This window comes from Temnothorax longispinosus, chromosome 12, assembly GCF_030848805.1.
Source record: "Temnothorax longispinosus isolate EJ_2023e chromosome 12, Tlon_JGU_v1, whole genome shotgun sequence".
In the NCBI taxonomy this organism is placed as follows: Eukaryota; Metazoa; Arthropoda; class Insecta; order Hymenoptera; family Formicidae; genus Temnothorax; species Temnothorax longispinosus.
The window spans coordinates 12,240,423-12,259,066 of NC_092369.1; the positions used below are offsets into that span (position 1 = coordinate 12,240,423).

Below are 18,644 nucleotides of genomic sequence, written 5' to 3' on the forward strand. Positions count from 1 at the left end.
ATCATACTTTAGTCTTTTATGTAAAAGCGATATATAGGTACGTTAATTAATTTAACTTATTATTTAATTTGTTAAATTAGTTAAAGGGAATATAATATATATGTATACACATATACATTTGAACTTGAGATCTCATCTCGAATTTCTAATCTATGTCAATATTATAATCAATATCTTAAGCTATCTAGCGTTCGTAACTTTTTAATAGTTGGAGCAAAAAAAATTACTTTTGAAAACAAAAAATAGCACAAAAGTAGCAAATAATGTTGGCTTTATTAATCTTTCGCTTTGACTTATATGCATATATGCTGTTTTTTACAATAGATATAGCTTATCTTAAGCTATCTAGCCCTTCGTAATTTTTTAATAATTGGAGCAAAAAAATTACTCTTGAAAGTAGTAAAAAATAGTAAAAAATATAGCAAATAATTTTGATATTATTAATCTTTCGCTTTGACTTATGCATGGAATTGTTTAGTTATTTTCTAGATTTCTATTGTGTTTTCTAAGGAAAACGGAATAAATACAATCGGAATTTCGAAATCAATTCCGAAAAGTTTCACAATACGTGCTCAGCAATAGAAAACGTTCCATGCATGGAATTTGTAAACTAGATTCGATATTCATAACTCCAGCCAATCAAAGTCCATTCTGTTATTCAAACCCGATTTTCTATTCCCTCTATCCTTTATATAAAAGAAATCTAATTACGACAAATATAGATATCACCTCTTCCTTCTAGTAAGAATTAATTCATAACTAATTATTATTTCACCGAGAATCTTAAAATCTAATTTGTACAGTAACATGATTCCATAAATAAAACTACTCATTGTCAGTAATAATGAACTCTCGCATTGTAGACCTAGCATCAGCCATATATGGTTTCTGCACACGGGACGCGGAAACGCTATGCTATCAAAGGTACGTATGTATGTATACGTGTGCATCGTGGTGATAGTGTGAATGCTCGACGCTTGATTTGGGCGTCAAAACTGGTCACGTGACCAACTTCATCGATAAGAAGGCGAAATAGCATCAGATATGCGAGCGTCAAAACAAGCAATTGACTGAAACGAGCGTCAAGCGTCAAAGCTGAACACAGTTGAGCTTTTGCCATTTGACGCTGGAATTAAAAAGACTATCACGTGACCTATCACGTGATCAAGTTTGACGCCCAAATCGAGCGTCGAGCGTCAGCATGAAAAGGCACCTTAATGCTGCATTTCTTATTGGCTACAATATCTTAGAAAGTTTTTTTGTAACAGTCGATCGTATTTTCCGTATGAAGTATACGAATTTTATACATTAGCGAGATTGATTTATCGATCAATAATCTCGTTTCTCATACAAATACAATATCTTTAGAGATTTTGGACGAAAGAAATCAGTATTAACATTTTGAAATAAATTACAAGAGAGGTTGTTTTGTCGAATTTTTTATTTGAACTAAACATATTTCACTTTCCCTTCACTTGTATTTGCATTTCTTCGCGCCAAATAGCTGCTCACCTTTCTTGTGCCTTCGTGGACCGATAGACGGCGTGTCGATCGACCACAGATTGGCGCGGCGCGGCGCGCGCGCGCGACGAACGCCGCCGGCCGCCATGATGGGGAAACGAAAATGGCGTCGCGTGTACGGTGCCGATGATCCCTCGTTTCGCCGCGTTCGTGTACGGGTAGTTGCGGTGTACGGCGTGCGACGAAGTGTCTCAACGACGACGACGACGACGGACGCTGGCCTGATCGGCGTGTGAGTGGGTGCGCGCGACACGAAGCTCGCCCGAAGGATTACCGAGGTTCGCTCGGCGGTCGCGCCGCGCGTACGGACGTTACGGCGAGCGGCGAGCGGCGGCGGCGGTGGCGGCGGCAACGACGACGACGACGGCGACGACGACTGTCGCAGTGACGGTGATTAAATCGCGCGGACGGTATCGGTATCGGCGGACTCGCGGCGATTCCCGCGTTCTTTCTCGCCCTCCGCGAGACGCGACCTCGTCCCGGTTGGCATGACGAAGGAAACGATATCCCCGTCGCCGTGGCGAGGCGATGTGTGTTGACGTGCGCGAGTGAGACCACCTCTCCCCGCGTATCGTCCTTGTCCTTGTTTTCGCGAACGAGGGACCCGCGCGGGTGGATCGTCTTCTGGAGTGGCGGCGACGAGAACGACGTGTGTGCGCGCGGCCACGACGGCGACGGCGACGTGCGACGTGTAGCACCTCGCCCCGACCATGGCGGTGAATCCGCGTGATATGGACGGCTTTATGCCGCTTCTGTCAACGACGGATATCAAGAAGAAGCTCAACGTCGGCAGCGCGCTGCTCAATTACCTCGGCGACTCGAGCAAGAGCATCGAGTGCCAGGACATCGGCATGTTCATCGACAACGTTATACCGTGGCTCGGCAACGGTAATCCCAAGGTAAGCGTTTTCCGTCGGCGACGACGACGACGACGATGTCTGAGTCCGCGATCGAGTTACTTCGAGCGCACCTAACCTTTACTCGCGGTATTTTTCCGGCTACTTTCCGACGTAACTTTCACGTTATTTACATGTAGATACTTATCTTGCGCCTATTCTCCACTTTATTAAACGCTAAAATTAAAACGGAGATGGAGAAACTCGATTTTTTCTCCCTCTGGGACGCGCAAGGTGACGCGCGAAACGCCTTCCTAGAACGTCGATAAACGTTTATTGACAAAAAGATAAAGATGTGGATTACATTTGATTAAAAAATTTATTTATCGTTGTTAGTGTTATTTACTTCACTTTGAAGATTACGTCAAGAAGGGCTGCGTTCGTTGTTTTTTTTTTTTGGAAGGTTGTTGCTAGATTTATTGACATCTGTACTAAAGCCGAGCTACTTTTCGGGCGCCGCGGCCGTTTTGTGTTGAAAGATGAATTATAATTGAAAGGATGAAGCAATGCGAACTAATCGAATTAACATGGCCTTAACCTTCTGTAACTGGAGTTTTTTTGCTTGTGGAAAAAAAGGTTGCACCAACCTGTAAGTGGGAAACCATTGATTAAATCATTGAAACTTAAAAAATGAACATATATATATATATATAGGTACGTTCCATAATGCAACTTCTAAGTCATATGGTCTTACAGAGGGTTGACGCTCAATCGGAATCGATCACGTTGGATTCGCGGCCTCCTCCTAGTCGAGCACATGACGCGCGCGGTCCATAAATGGAGAAAGGAGACGATTGATCAGCCGCCGCCTTCGGCGCGCTCCGTAAAACGCCGCTTTTTCGCGCTCGCACGTGAGAACGCGACCGCCCCTGTTCTCACCTCCGCGCGTCGCGTCGCAAAACGGGAACGACCGATTTAGCGGTCCGTGGGGCGCCGAAGTGACGCGAAGGAGCAAGTACAAGTAATCCCGGTATCCTCAATGCCGATGAAAGTGCTATTTGTCATAATTTACTGCCGTTTACTGGGTAGTGAACGACTGGCCCGACTGGTTCAACTTTTCTTCCGTTTATTTCTTCCGACGGGTCCAAGTGACCTCCCGAGGGCCAAAGTAATACGTCTTTGCGGTTTATGACTCTCGGAACCTGTGTTTACGGTATACCCTTTTCTACGGACTCTCGCAAGCGAAAGCGCAAGTTGTTCCGCGCGAGCCGCAATGTTGGCCGAGGTATTTATTTAACGCTAAGTGCTTGCGTATTACGCAAGTTGGAGATCGGAGCATAATGGTGTTTAAAGGGATTTAAAGGCACATTGTGATCGCAAAGTGATCTGATACACGAGTAAGACTAAACGCTAATAAACGTTGTAAATTGGAACGCCGTGCGTGATATAAACAATCCTTCGAGAACAGCGAGGCAGCGTATCGATGTATTTGTATTTACTGGGAGAATACATCTCGCGTCTTCCATCGCGATACCTTAAAATCTGAGCAGGGAAACTCGGCACGTTGTGTAAATGAACTTTAATTTAGCGTAGAAAATAGTTAATTAACACATTTAACATGTCGGTCCTTTTTGCATATTGCGCAATAAGCTCAAGCAATGCGTAGTCTTGTAAAAATGCTGTTGTTAAGGGCACACAAAGCGGGATGTTTATACATCAACATAGCATTCCGTTTAATCTTTATTTCCTGCGTATGGGTATGTCGATATTTCGGCCGTATTTATCTGGCGGACAATGCGCTATTGAACACAAGAAGCGGAGAATAAAGTGCAACGAATACGCAATGGGATAATATCTGTACAAGGATTGAAGAGAAAGTGAAATAGACATTGGCGCACTTAATTAATTACATAAAGAGACACTGGCACATTTAATTAAGTAAGATAAGAGATATTAAACGTGAAAATGTCGTTTCGTAAGTTGGATTCGTTACTGCGAATTGAACTTCTATTTGTTCCTCATATCTTTTCATTATGGACGTTTATCTTCCCTTCCTTCATATATATACTTTATTAGTGTCATATTACATTAGATCTCACTCAATCCTAATTTCGTACGATCGCGAGGTGCCGGCCGGGGTGTGTCGAGTGACAAACTTATTACTTTGTGTACATACAGGGGTTCTCATACCTCCGGTATTCAACCGTATGCAACCTTTAACACTCGGGCTGTGACCTCGTCCCGTTATAAATGTAGATTATTTTTGTACAGTCGGAGAGACCGCGCTTTCAAATTCAATTTATTTTTGTCACAAAGATCATTATAACGACGTTATCGTTAGACTTCCTTTCATCGCTTGTTCGTTTTGTGTTGATTTTTTTTACGACCACATCTTTAAGAAAGAACGTTGCACCTCGTGACGTACCGCGGAGAGGAGATATTTCGAGATCCTCTTTTGGCAAAGGATACGTTGGGATTCACCGGGATGACCTTTAAATTGCTCAATCTGCATCGAGCGATCGAAGCAATCGAGTTTATGACGTGTTATTGTTGCCGATTGAGTTGCACTCCTCCTATGTTCTCGGTACTCTTGCCGAATTAAACGTGCCATCGTTCATTTATTTACTTATTTCGTTTGCTGGACCTTCGAGGACAACGGTCACGATCGTAGACGTAATTGAATTGAAAACGCTAAAAATTTCTAATTAATTTGCATAACAGGTTTCCCCGTATCCCGATTTCCAAAAATTAAGTAATAGATAAAGGCTTTGGATTAATTTCATATATCGGCTCCAAAATTCACTTAATTCACCGTGCATCTTTCGCTCGTAAAAGAATCACGGAGCTCGGTTCACTCGCAAATAAGGGGAAAAAAACTTTCACGCCATGTACGTTAACGTGTCTTTTGCTAACGTGTCGCAAAGATCGACGCAGGGCTGTCGTTTAGTCGGAGCCAGTCAAGTCGCTAAATGCTCTCCGGTAATGGCCGAGTGTACGATGCGAGTTTTTGACCCCATCGAGAGGAATGCACAGCAGCCCGAGTGACAGTTTAATGGAGTATCGAGAGTGACTCGAAACTTTATCGTAGGATTTGAACCATCAGGTACGGTCCCAGTGATTTCATTTGAATTTGTATTCCGCGCATAATCTTTCGCAGTTTTGTCAAAATTTTCGCGCGTCACTCTCGTACGTCTGCCTCAAATACGTGCCTGAAATAAACTTCAAATTTACTTTCGATCAATTAAGATGCTCCAAGATTATCCCGAGTAAAGCTCGAGCGTTCCATGTTCACGAAATCTTGATAAGTTTCGATCAATCTACGACAAGATACAGTTTTACCGAGAGTTTTACGGACAATGACGTGTTTACGAGTTAACGTTAGCTAAAACGTTGAAGCTATATCGTGTGGTAAAATCTACTCTAAGATGAGTGGGAGTAAGAAATCATTCTCCTCGTTTGGGCGGTAACACTGGGAATGACTCATCGTAACGTTACATTTTTCATATCTGGTTGATAAAACGTTCTTCATGAGACAGATTGCAACAAATTGATCTAATTTGTAAAATACGGGATGACATATATATTTTTTAAATGTTTCTTTTACGCAAATAATTAATGAAATTAACAGCTATTCTCTCTTTTTAATAATCACTTTCTTTTTCTTTCGACTCCGTATAATTTTACTCAGATATTTCGCTCGTGTTTCACTTGGTTATCGAATCACTGGCGATTTCCATATTTGTAATTAATACATGCGCAAGTTTTAAAAAAAATCCATCACCAGTTGAAGCTTATTGATAAATCATCTTACGTCATTTTCCATTCGCGTATATATATAAAAATTGCTTTACAACGCGATAAATAACTAACCGAAACGAGTTTCAGACAAAATTTGGAAACTCCTGCATTATGTATGAACTCGCACGTTTGATATACATACGCACATGTACACGAACGAAATCGTACTCGTGTGCGCCTGTACATACAATCGAGCGTTCATTGCTATTTTTAGCACAACTTTTTATTGTCGTTCGCGTCACCTTTCCGTTTCTTTCGTGTTTTTATCTATAACTCCTTTCTGCATCTTTACAGTAATCTCCGCAACGATCCAAAATTAGGAGGTTACGTTAATTCTGCATTCGAGATTCAAACAATTTTTTTCTTTTTTAAGTTTCTCTCGTTTTGTGCTAATTAAAACTCTATTAAGATAAAAATTGCATTTCCAATATCGAATGTTGACTTGGTATCTTTTATATTATTTAAGAATATGCTCTTGCGATTTAATTTTATGAAACCCTTCTTTCCACTCGATTCGAGAAAACGACCATCGTTCACTCTCCTTCACAATGCCTCGTTCAGTTCACATAACGCGCTGGCGAGTCGGACGTCAGTAAACTGAATGAGATACAGACAGCGGAAGCGCGTGTCGCGCTTAATTTCGACGCATAAAATTTGGGACGAGGATCGAACGTGAATGCGCGATTATCGTTCGGCGCCACTTGTTGCCGTCTCGATATTGAATCCGCAAGTGGCACGCGTCGTTTTCACCTTCGGGGCAGGGCGGGAACAAGAACGAGGACTCATGACGTACTCGGGAGTGCGTCAAAAGCGGGCCTTTTCAGCTGTTCGCTGCACGCGGCGATCCATTGTGTTCGGTCGTAAGAATAGGGTATGCATCGCTGAAAAAAATTTCGCTTTCTCGGCCGGTGGTTTCTTAATGAATATACCTCGCCAAACAAATCGCGGACTGATCTTCGACGAAACGCTTTTCACTCTGATTTGCGATTTTGGCAGACTGCCGAGAGAACGAGATAAAACACGGTTCCTTTACAAGTTATTCCCGATAGTTGTTAGCCCGAGTTACTTCTTTCTGTCCCGGTTCTTTAAAATGTAATGAAAGAACCGGCGACGTAGCTCATTGTTAAACTTCCTCTGCGCTTTTTAGTCTCGCGAGATTTTCTGACAAGATCTTTATTGCTAGAATGGTTCTGCGTTTTTATTTATTTTGTATTTACATCAATGAGATATTTTTCATGTTATTCTGAGCTTTTTAACAATACAAGTACGAGATTATAAAATCAATTTGTAATATACTATAGATATAATATTTTTAACAATAGTTTTTTCCTTATATAAGTATCTATACGAAAGAGGATTCTTTATTTGTTCGGTTGATTTTAACAGTCGAGCGAGCGACACAAATGAAACGTATTGCCTTTACGTCGCTACGCAAAGACGTAAAGTGTAGATAAGTAGGGTCTTAAAGCGCAAAGGACTCTTTGTTGTCGCGAACCATGGTCGCCCGGCTGTGAATCGTCGCGTGTAATTAGACTTAACAATGTCTCTCCTTACGGGACGATATGCTGCATCATTTCTGCAAGGCACGGAGTGCACGGTATCGATGTCAAGGACACAGGACAAAACGCGAACCGAACCGCAGTCTACAGTCGCCGCGCGTTCTACTCGCTTTTTTTTGCCCCGCTGTGCAGAGATGTTTCCTTTTCAGGATTTAAAGTATGACATCACCCTCACCTCGATGTTTTTTTACATACTTGCGTTACCATGCGGTGTGAGCGCGACCGTTTTACATCTCTTACATAATGTTACTTCATTACTTGCGTACACTTGTACAACATTCACGACGACTTAAAACCGAAGGAAAGAAAAGGTATATCAATATTGTGCACTCTAATGTTTGCGATCGAGAAGCGGTAAAGCGCAGAGACACATATGTCATCGTCGAATCCATCTCAAGCGGCTCTCAACCGACTTATTTGTCAAGAGTCAAGCTGCACGATTACAAAATTTCCCGCTTATCTCATTTTTATACGAAATGCCGCGTACAATTCGTTCGCCTCGTGAACTCGGAGCGAATCATTACCTTAGAATTCCTTGAATTTTGTATGTACTCAGGGATATCTTCCGTAACATCGAAACTACGCCAAACAGTGTCGGCCGCTTTGCCTCGGAATTATCGTAATAAAACGAGAACGAATACGCTGCGACACTATCGAATCGCGCTTTATCTCGCGCATTGAAGCACGTTTGTCTGCACTACGGTCACGGTGGAGAGATAACCGAGGAATATGAGCTGCCAAATATAGTCCGTTGCAAATCGCGCGACGACCGACCGACTCTCGGCACGATGAAATTTTGCATTTCTCCGTTTCTCGCCTTTCGCATCTCAGCGCGGACCTACGAGGAACTTTATGACGATAAAGAGAGCTGCTATTCTAAGGAAATGAATCGTTCCATGTTGTTGATGCCTTAAGAATATTATAGAATATTATTATAGAAGAGACTCGACGAAAATTGACTCGGCTTTCCCACATTCGCTTTCGTAACCGCCGACAAATCTCTCGTCTCGTTTCCTGTGGCTTTTCTGTTAAACTGCCAAGAAGTTCAGCGACGTATTTGATACCCGATATATCTCGCGTACCCGAAAATACGCGTTCCGTATTTTCGACGGGGGCACGGGCACGTATCCCTCGGAGGGCCCGTTTCCGCCGACCACGTGGCGCCTCGCGGACGCAACTGTTGCAGTCTGCACGCGATGCGTTTCTGCGTGCCTGCGTGCGTGCAGAGGGAAATGTGCGCAGCCTCCCACGTAGCGCTAACAACAGTTTTAACGGATCGTGCACCCAAGTTCGACAAGTAAGGCCGTGAATCTTTCGCCCACGCCGCGGCCGTGTGGTCATAGTCGTATCGTATATATATATGTACTATACGAGTTCGCATGACTCTTCTCGCGTGTCGTTTCTGTTTAATCCTTTCGCTACAAAGAGCCACTTTCATCGTACGTTTGCTTTGTGCGAAGACCTACCATGATATCTTGCCGAAAATTTTCATTTGAGGACATACAGAATGCCATTAATTTGGAAAATGTTTTCTGATTTTTATAGTTTAATAATAATGTATATAATGGGCTTCTTTTCAAAAAGACTATTTTAAACGCAAATATTTGTAACGTTATGTAATTATCGCATATCGTTATTTTACTTAAAAGACAATTGGTGCAATTGATATCGAAAAGACGTGTGCCAAAATAGATTTTATCGAGATGTTTACGCTTCGCGGTGCAATGTAGCATAGAGATATACTTAATGTGGAAGTCACTTTGTGATACGTATAGATACGATCGTGAATGGATCGGAGGTGCGTGTAGCTTTATCGAGAGATTGAAGATAATGGCGCAGGAGAGCAAAACTAAAGAGGAGAGCAAAAACTCTCGGTGGTGAGCAATGATGTCACAGCCAGACGATAGCCCTGAGAGAACGTTTACCCCGTGGCTCGAAAATAGGTTTATACGCCTATGTATAGCACTTCGTTAAATGTATTAAACGCCGCACTGCATCGCAACACTTTTGCAGTTCGTGACGATGCGATAGTACACAGGCTGCTTAATTGAAAAATAAATTTACGAAGGTTCACCTAGATATCCTCTTTAGGTGCGTAGTTATAAATGTTGTGTATATTATAGGATATTAAAATCGACACGTTAAAGATAGTATTATCGTTGGCGTTATTTAATGGTTTGCGTTACTTAATTATAACTTCTACCGTAATTACTATGCAGTCGCCTTTCGCGCGCGTTTAACAGGCACTAAACTGCGAGCGTTCGATTAGAAATTCGCTGGTTAGTTAATTGTGCATTCTCTTGATTAACAGAAACGGCATTCTGTTTGCGCGTGTCGTATTACTGAGGTCGTAATCACGAGTGCACTCGCGTCTGGCGAGACTCGCATAATAACGAGTGAGCGGAAACACACGATGCGATTCTCCATCTTCAAGAGGATGGGATTCGTCTGCCTCTGGATCGACTGGATCGATATATGTGTTGCATCACACGAGCTGGAGATGTCAATATTACGATCTCATATATTCATTTCTTACCATCAATTTTAATCTTGATTTAACTTGCTTTTCATCTTTTTCTAATTTTTAGAACTAGAAAGAGATAAAAAATAAGTTAAACCAAGATTAAAGTTAATGTACATTGACAAAAATGGACGTTAGACTTACTCCTCTCCGTTTATATAGGTCATTAGGTGATCCGAAAAGAGATTCATTCTCGTTAGATATGAATTACCAGGTATTTACTCGAAGAAATAATCGATTCTTGATAATATGTTCTTTTCTCTGTTTTATGCTAGTTCCTTTTTTTTCTTCGAATTTCCATCCGAAAGAAATATGATAATACGTTTATTGACTCCCCTCAGGGTTGCAAGGCGTTTTGTAGGGACGTTCCCAACCCTTTCTTCAATTCTCATCCAATACTACCCTTCTCTTCTCACTTAACCCTTTGGACCAACGGCTTAACGTCTCTTTCCGAAAGACGGAGCCCAATTTGCTCGCACAAGAGCCTATCTTGCACGGAGGGCGCAGCTTTCGGAAAAACATTCCATATTTACATGGGTCTAGTGGACTCGAATCTAGTTCTTCAGATTACGAGTCTGGCGCTCTACCATTAGACCAAACTGCCGCCCTCCATCCGAAAGAAATATTAAATGATATAAAATAAAGATTGTTGATAATAATACAATAATACAAAATAAAATATATTTAGAAACGACTTTTTGAATGACATAATCGCGTTTCTGAAACGCGAAGAATGCGAAAGCCGATTGCGTCAAGGCAATTTCTATTATTAGTCGGCATTTTCGCCGTAGTTGGTAGTGTTAATTAATATACCGTAATGGTGTCCCGTATAAACACTTTCTGTACTCGCTAAATTAACCGGTAGACCTCGATCGCCTTGATGCGCCGCGCCGGCCGGTACGCGCGAAAGCGACGCGGACGGCGCGGCGCGATTCCACCGAAGGAGGACAATCATTGCCACCGCGACTATAATCGGCCGATATGTACCATAAATTCAAACGACGCACGTGTTCTTCTTTTACAGGTTGTCCAGAATGGTTTAGAGATCCTCACATATCTCGCGGATCGGATGGGTCACGACTTCAAGCCTTACATCTCCACCATCATCCAGCCGACGATAGACAGGCTAGGTGAGTACGGGGCGTATTTGTTCTACCCGATTGTCTCGTAAATCATTTTCGAGGAGGAATCGGCCGGCACGATACGCGATATCAAAAATTTCTATTATTATTTACGACGATCGATAATTCCACGAACGGTCCGTAGCCGATAATTGGCACCGATAGAATACCCGTGTGTATTCCAGCTCTTGCAAATATTCTCTCGCGATATAAAGATAACCGCGGATAATTTTAATATCGAAAGCTATACCCCTCTTCCTGTAAGTATCTCGAAAGTGAGCTGCGCGAACATTTCGTCGCATATTGGATGAATCATATAGTTAAATCGCTAAATGAGTTTCAAATAGAACGAACCGAAGTGACGTTTAAACGCCTCTAATGAGGTTGAAGTCTATGACAGATGTGTACACCATATTTGTCGAGAACCGGTCCGCCGCGCCGATCGCTTTCAGCTGTCCCACGAAGCCGACGTTGAGAATAAACGTCACGCATCACGCACGCGAACCGACGATATTCGTGAACGCTGCGTCGCCCCCAATTTTCACGTGTGTGCGAATCGACGATTAAATTCACATTTGTTACAGGTGACAGTAAAGATGCTACCAGGGAGAAAGCGCAACTGGTGCTCCTGAAAATTATGGAGAAGGGATGCATGTCGCCTCAGAATCTTTTGGATAGACTTCGTCCAGCTTTTAATCACAAGAATGCAAAATTACGGGAGGAAGTTCTAATCCTGTTAACGACAACGCTGAACGAGTGAGTGGCAATTCTACGTTTATTTGAAATAAATTATATTTATAAAAAATGATGGATTTTTTTCGAATGGAACGTTTGAATTTTTTCAGACATGGAGCAGACGAGATGGCACTGTCGGGGGTGATCCCGAGTATCGTAAAGCTGCTGTCTGATCCATCGGAAAAGGTTCGGGAAACTGCTCTGAACACGCTGGCGGACATCTATCGACACGTAGGCGATAGATTACGCGTCGATTTGCAAAGAAAGCACAATGTGCCGCAAGCCAAGTAAGTGAAATGGCCGGAGAAAGCGATTGTCTTTCGGCTTTCGGTCTGCATAGAATTTCATGGCGTATCTCCTAATCGTGATTCAGTCGTTCGAGAAACTTTTTCTTCTTCTCGTTAAATATCAACTGATCGGCGCGATGCGTTAACGAAACCATAAAATTCTCGATCGCAACGTTATGTAAACGGCTCGCTCCTTCTGCTTACAGAATGCTTCTGCTAATAGATAAGTTCGATCAACTGAAGGCCGCTGGTGATCTTTTACCCTTGGCAATGTCGTCCGATGGTGAGTAGACTGATTGAATTCTCTGACGCTGCGGGGTATCGCTTAATTTAAGTTCGACGACAACGACGACGACGACGACGATGACGAAAAAGTAAGGCGCGCGTATACCACGCGGCGCATATCGTCATTCAACGTGCGCACGAGGCGTGTATCGTGCTGCCATCGCGCAGCCGTGGAGTTTATCACGCGGCGATCCTGCCTTTGCATGCAGGAAGACTCCTCCACCTGTCTGCTCGCCCCGCCTCGTCCTCCTCGCAGCTTAGCGTTACACGCACATATCATGAATATTTACCGAAGACCGCGTGTTCCTCGATGTGACGAGAATACACGCCGCACCGCTTCCACGGTACCGTGTACCTCGTCGCTGACTTCGATTTAATGACACGTCGATATCTCAGCTCGATCGAAATTTTTACCTCTACACTTCCGGCGAAGGAAATGAATGACGTTGATGACAACAAAGTAACGTTCCGAGTTCACGCGTGAGAGAGGAAAGTCATTCGCGCCATTCCATCGCGTAAAGTTTCGTTTTCTTGAACGAACGATACAACGAGGTTGCTGATTCGCGTTATCTGTCCACCGCGCCGGGAAGATTATATAATATTGCGTACAGAGTGATAGAACCGCGTGCGATACATCGTATCGGTATATTGTTTCAAGCGCCGCGCCTGTAATCCATACCGAAACTAAGGCTGTCCCGCTTCGAAACGGACGGCCTTGTAACGTCGCGTCTCGGCTCGTCGGCCGTTCGAATTTCGGTCGCGAATATTACGTGTCGCGCCGACAACCGCACACTTGGCACCTTCGCGTCTCGACAACGGAGATTATTTCCTATCAATCGAGACGCGACGACGAGAGCAAAAGTTCGTCCGGCGAGAATCGCCACCGCCGTAGCATTCCGCTTGCGTAATCGATCGCAACACAAAATGTTGCAGTTGCTCGAGAAGGGACTTCCTCGTGTATGCGCGCGATTGCAACAGTCCGCAAATATCATCCTCGCGCCTGCATCATCTTCATCTCCTCCAAGGTTTATTGGAGTTCCGCGACATTTCTCGTTCTCGAGCATCGTGCGATTATTAGTTTCTATCATTAATAACCGCGTTATTCGCGGTAGTTCCGTGAAAGGCCAGGCAGTTCTCATCGTTCGACAAGATTGTTTATCATCTAATATAAATTACTCTTACGAATCAAAGTAATTAAACATTCCGCTGTTGTCGCGACATAAATGTTGATAGAAAAGTTTACTAAATAATTACTGACAATTAACGCGAGGCTATTTATCATCCTGGTGAAAGTAGCATTTAGAATCGATGGCACATATTGATGTGGCGTGTTTAAGAATTCTACACTTTCGTTATTCAATGAATTTTAAGTAGATTCTACGAAATTTTTTCAACTCACGCCTCTCTCTCTTTCTCGAAGATCAAAGATGCGCAACTGTTTTCCTTGCTACACCCTGCGCATATACGATCACGATTAGATCATACCTGGGCTTGGCGAGGAGAAGCCACGGCGCTTCGCTTGATTTCAGAGATATTAATAGAACTCAAAATAGCCGTGAAGCGCTAATGACGATCTTCCGCGAAGCGCCGTCCATCCCTTTCATGGACATTCGAACTTCCGGTCATGGCGAAGTCCGAAGGGATCAATCTCAGGCGTTATTAGAGCGACTCGCGGCGCGTTCTATACACTGATTACGCATCTATGAATATTTCAGCCTCCTGAACAAGTTGCGCTCTATAGCAACGTTACAGAATCTTAGCGTTTCCATCGAATACCACGCACATCTAACATGCCTCGTATGTTAACTTGAAAACGTATAATTTAATCGAAATTATGCCGCGCGAAGAAAATTCAATTTACTCTCGCGATTAGAATAATTCTGAAGAACTAATCTCCGATCGGCCGTGTTATACATCGATCGGTGTCTGTCTTATTCATTCATGCATAAACGCGAACGACGTTTGCCTAACGCTTTGCGTACATTCAATTTTCTACTTTTTTATGATTTACACATACTTCATCGTGACGTAATCACTCTCGTGACACCCGTCCGCCGTGTTTTGACGACCAGATTCCCGTTCGTCGAATACCAATGAGAACCGCGGGACGAATATTTTTTTTTTTTGGTAACCCACCGCAGTAGAATTTCTGCGGCGAATACGCCGATTAGAATCGTCATCGCGACGGTATCCACGAAGTTATGTGACGCGGAAAGGTTGCGCGCGTCCGGCGAGCGAACAAAAATTTGCATAAGTCTCGTTTTCGCTCTCTCTTTCCCCGTGACCCCGTGCAGCGCGATTGTGTTAGAAGTTCGCGTTAAGGCACGATTACACCACGCGATCTCTCCGAAACGCGTCAAACGTTTCTCTCGAATCGTTTCTCTCGTAACTTAAAATAGAAATGATGTAAATAAAATCGATAAAAGTTGCGCGATGATAAAAAAAAGTGTTTATCATAAAAAAAAATATATATATATTTTGTAAAACAAACTGACAATTTTTTTACTTGTATACTTATGTACATATTTACAAACCTCAGGTATAGATATAAAAATTGCTAAGATCGATCTTCAAATGGAGCAAAACCTCGAAGATTTAAATTTAAATTAAATCTTAACATAGATTTAAATTTTAAATTATTGTTTCTTAGACTCCGCAGTAGCTTTAATTACAGCGTGTCAATCCTCGCGAGTACAATTCGCTTCCGGCGTTCCCGCGGCTTGTCACGCGATAGGAAACTACCCCGTTACGCGTCGTGAATTTCGCATCGCCACCCGCGCCCGCTTTTAATCTCGCGCCTTATTATGCGACCTTACCCCGAGGGCAGCGAGATGCAATGCACACGTGCGCAAGTGAAAGGTAGGGTAACACGCAGATTTATCTCCGCAGAGCAGCGCACGGTTCCACGTTGCGCCGCGCCGGTGTGCGCACGATCAGATATGAAAATACAGAATAATGCCCAGCTGCTGCCCTTTCATCGCGCGTTCTTTGACCGTTGCCCCGTTACCCTTTGCGTAACCAGGCAACGAAACGAGCTGTCCGAATTTCTCACAGAAAAGTCGATTGAAGAGAGAATTAATTCTGTTTAAATTTTTATCTACGATTAGCGTTAATGACATCAATTCGTGTCTTTATATTACGATTTTCTTGGTAAGACGTCATTAAAAGTACGATGAGAGGTTCGTCAGACAATCAAGCGATCGGGAATCGGAATACTTGGAGAATCTCTGTGTCATGGTTCTTCCCTTTCAAATAAAAAAGGGATAAATTGCTCTATAATGCATGGTACAGTAATTGTTTGTCTAACCCGTGACATACGGCATCGCGCACGATAAGCGTTCATGTGCGATTATGCGCAATGTATATGCGCTATTATGTAACGGCGGAGGTATTATCGCCTGCCTTCTGGGTGCAGAGGCCGTGTGGGCGATTCTTCTTAGCGTCGTCTTTCTAACGGCAGTACCTCGCACGCGGGAATCAACGCTCACATTTTCCGATGCCGATGATCTCATAGCGCGTGACGCCACTCAGAAAATCTATAATCGACCGTGGCTTTTCTCTTATTCTTCCTCCCGGAACTATGTGCCCTGTTTTGCCCGAGGTTTTTACCTTATCGTAATGAAGTCTGTTAGTTGGCAGTCTCTTATTCATGAGTATAGTGCGTCTTTAAAACAAGCGTAAATTATTCCACGCTAGATTTCGAACTGTGCTTTTCGTTCATCATATTTGAAGCGCTTGTACTGACTTTAACACGATATTAAAATTTGCAGCGGATTTAACTCGCGAACGAGGCAAATAAATTGGTTTGTATTAAGATTGCATCGATCAAGGATAGGATCTTAATTTGATGATAATCTCTTTAAGTATCTTTTATGTCTTATGAGATAAAAGTCGGAAAAAGGAGCAAAACGGAAATCGACGAAGGTCTACCGAGAATTCTCCACCAAATCCGTCTTTATTTATCAGCCTGCGATAATTTTTCAAACCGCCGTCTTTCACGTACGATCAATGCTGTCAATTTCCTGCGTATTTTCGAGGCATCATTATTTCCTCGCTTGGCGAAGGTCGCTCGGACTGTTCGGAGAGTACCTAGTTTAGCAGCCAATTATACGTCTCATTCGTTTTGCGACGCGAAACACAAAAAAACGGAATTCAAGCGTCGACTTATTTTCGTCGATAATAGTGTCCGTAATGATCCTTGTCTTGCGAGTGGCCGCGACGTGCGATTGCTCATCATAAGTTGGCCTTCGACTTGCCACTATGGTTTTCGACGGATCCCGCAACTTCAATTGCCATTTTTCCCTATGTGTACTTGGAAATACACAGAAATATTATTAGGCTTAGTAGCCTAGCTTCTAGCTAGTAGAACACAGTAGTTCTAGCTTGGACCGTAAATGGCGTTCTCTTCTAAATTGATTTATATACCATGACGGTCGTGCTCGCGGTCGTGTTTCTCTGAATATCCTAATCCCTATCTTTTCATTCAGGATTTCTTTGTAGTCGCGCGAAGAGATGAAGTCTTAAAATTATTTAAATATCTTTTGAGACAGGAAACGTCCAACTTCTTACAAAGAGAACGACTTGACGATCTTATTCCATTTTCTAAAGAACGGGGACGTTTGTTCCCTGATGTTCTACGATTAATTTTCATATCGCAAATCACATCTCTCTCACGTCTCGAACATCGCAAACTCGCAGGCGCACACGGACGCCAATTAGCGCAACGAATTAAGTTACTAACTCGCTTTCACCAAGGACACCCGAACGGTCGGGAAACGCGCGCTAGAACCGTTCGCCGGAAGCCGTGTATTTTCTGACTCTTTTCCCGTTCTTCCGCAACACTCCGTTCCGTAACGCATATCCGTGCTGAATTTCTAAGGAGGCGGACACGGCACACGGCATCGACAGCGAGCTTCGCGAAAGAACAGAAAACACAACTCCTTCGGCCCACGCAGCTGCATATACCTTAATTATACCGTCAAGTGTAATTACCGATACCACTTCCATCGTACATACGAATGCAGGCATAATTGCGAGACAAAAAGGGAGAGAGAAAGGAAGATGATACTTGCGGGGGGAAACTGCACGCGCGTTGGCCCAGTTTTTTCGCCGGCACACCTGACGGCATCTAGAAAAATTGCGAAGCCGCGAAATATTTCGCGACACGGTGGTTGTTGCATCGTGGAAATCGTGGCGCAGCCACGATGGATTGAGGCCGTTTATACGCTCTTCCGGTATTTTATATCACGCCAAATGATTGAACTATTCAGCGTCGCTTGACCCTAAAGCTGCGCAATCGGGGTCCGACAGATTCTTTCGAGTACCGAGACATCGCAGAATTTTACAAAATATTTTTAAAATTTTTTAAACAATTTCTTGGTATTGAGTTTAAGTGTTTTTTTAAACCTCGACGGATTTATTTTTCAAATTTAATGCGTAATAATGATCGAGTACACGATATATTTTCGAGATATGCTGATAAATATGAATTATATCGAGGAATACGTCGCGCAAGGACGTAATTTTGTCGATTATAGTTGAGTATTGTAATCGTATATCGATCCGCTTGATCTGGCCGCCGCAAGCTGTATCTCGTGCTTAATTATGCCTTAATGCATCGCGTCGCGCGTTAATTAAGGGTTGCGCGATACTCAGCCAGCAATAATTTATCATCTCGCTTCCCGTGGAAACACGATCGACTCGCATCGATCCTATCGAGCTCCTGGAATTCGCGACGAATCAAAGCCCGCTTGAAATTAATTCCAGATTATGAGTTCTGAGATTTGATTGGCTGAAATCACGACTTTCGATATATATCTTTAGATATTTCTGCGATCTCAGGATCGTCGGAATTGTCGCGAAAGAAGGGGAGTCGATCGAAAGTAAATTCGTCAAAGGATCCAGCCGAAGTTTCGCGCGAATCTTGCGAAACGTCTCGCACACGCTCACGTGTCTTCGATCCGAAACATGCGTATGGACTT

General features: G+C 43.2%; 1 protein-coding gene and 1 long non-coding RNA gene across 6 annotated transcripts in view; one reads left to right on the plus strand and one right to left on the minus strand.

The window, feature by feature from the left end:
• The first annotated feature begins 1,540 nt into the window (after positions 1 to 1,540).
• The window catches only part of Chb (chromosome bows), a 33,611-nt gene continuing 16,507 nt past the window's right edge, over positions 1,541 to 18,644 (plus strand). For all 5 annotated transcript variants that reach the window (XM_071794757.1, XM_071794758.1, XM_071794759.1 and 2 more), the window contains exons 1-5: positions 1,541 to 2,420; positions 11,260 to 11,365; positions 11,941 to 12,112; positions 12,202 to 12,378; positions 12,585 to 12,661. In XM_071794757.1, the coding sequence (XP_071650858.1) occupies positions 2,232 to 2,420; positions 11,260 to 11,365; positions 11,941 to 12,112; positions 12,202 to 12,378; positions 12,585 to 12,661 (721 nt within the window). In that variant the 5' untranslated portion in view covers positions 1,541 to 2,231. The remainder of the gene's footprint in view (positions 2,421 to 11,259; positions 11,366 to 11,940; positions 12,113 to 12,201; positions 12,379 to 12,584; positions 12,662 to 18,644) is intronic.
• LOC139823324 (uncharacterized) lies at positions 2,801 to 3,643 on the minus strand. Its single transcript, XR_011734740.1, has 2 exons — positions 3,112 to 3,643; positions 2,801 to 3,004 (listed from the first exon to the last, which is right to left on the minus strand). It is a non-coding gene; the product is annotated as an uncharacterized lncRNA (long non-coding RNA).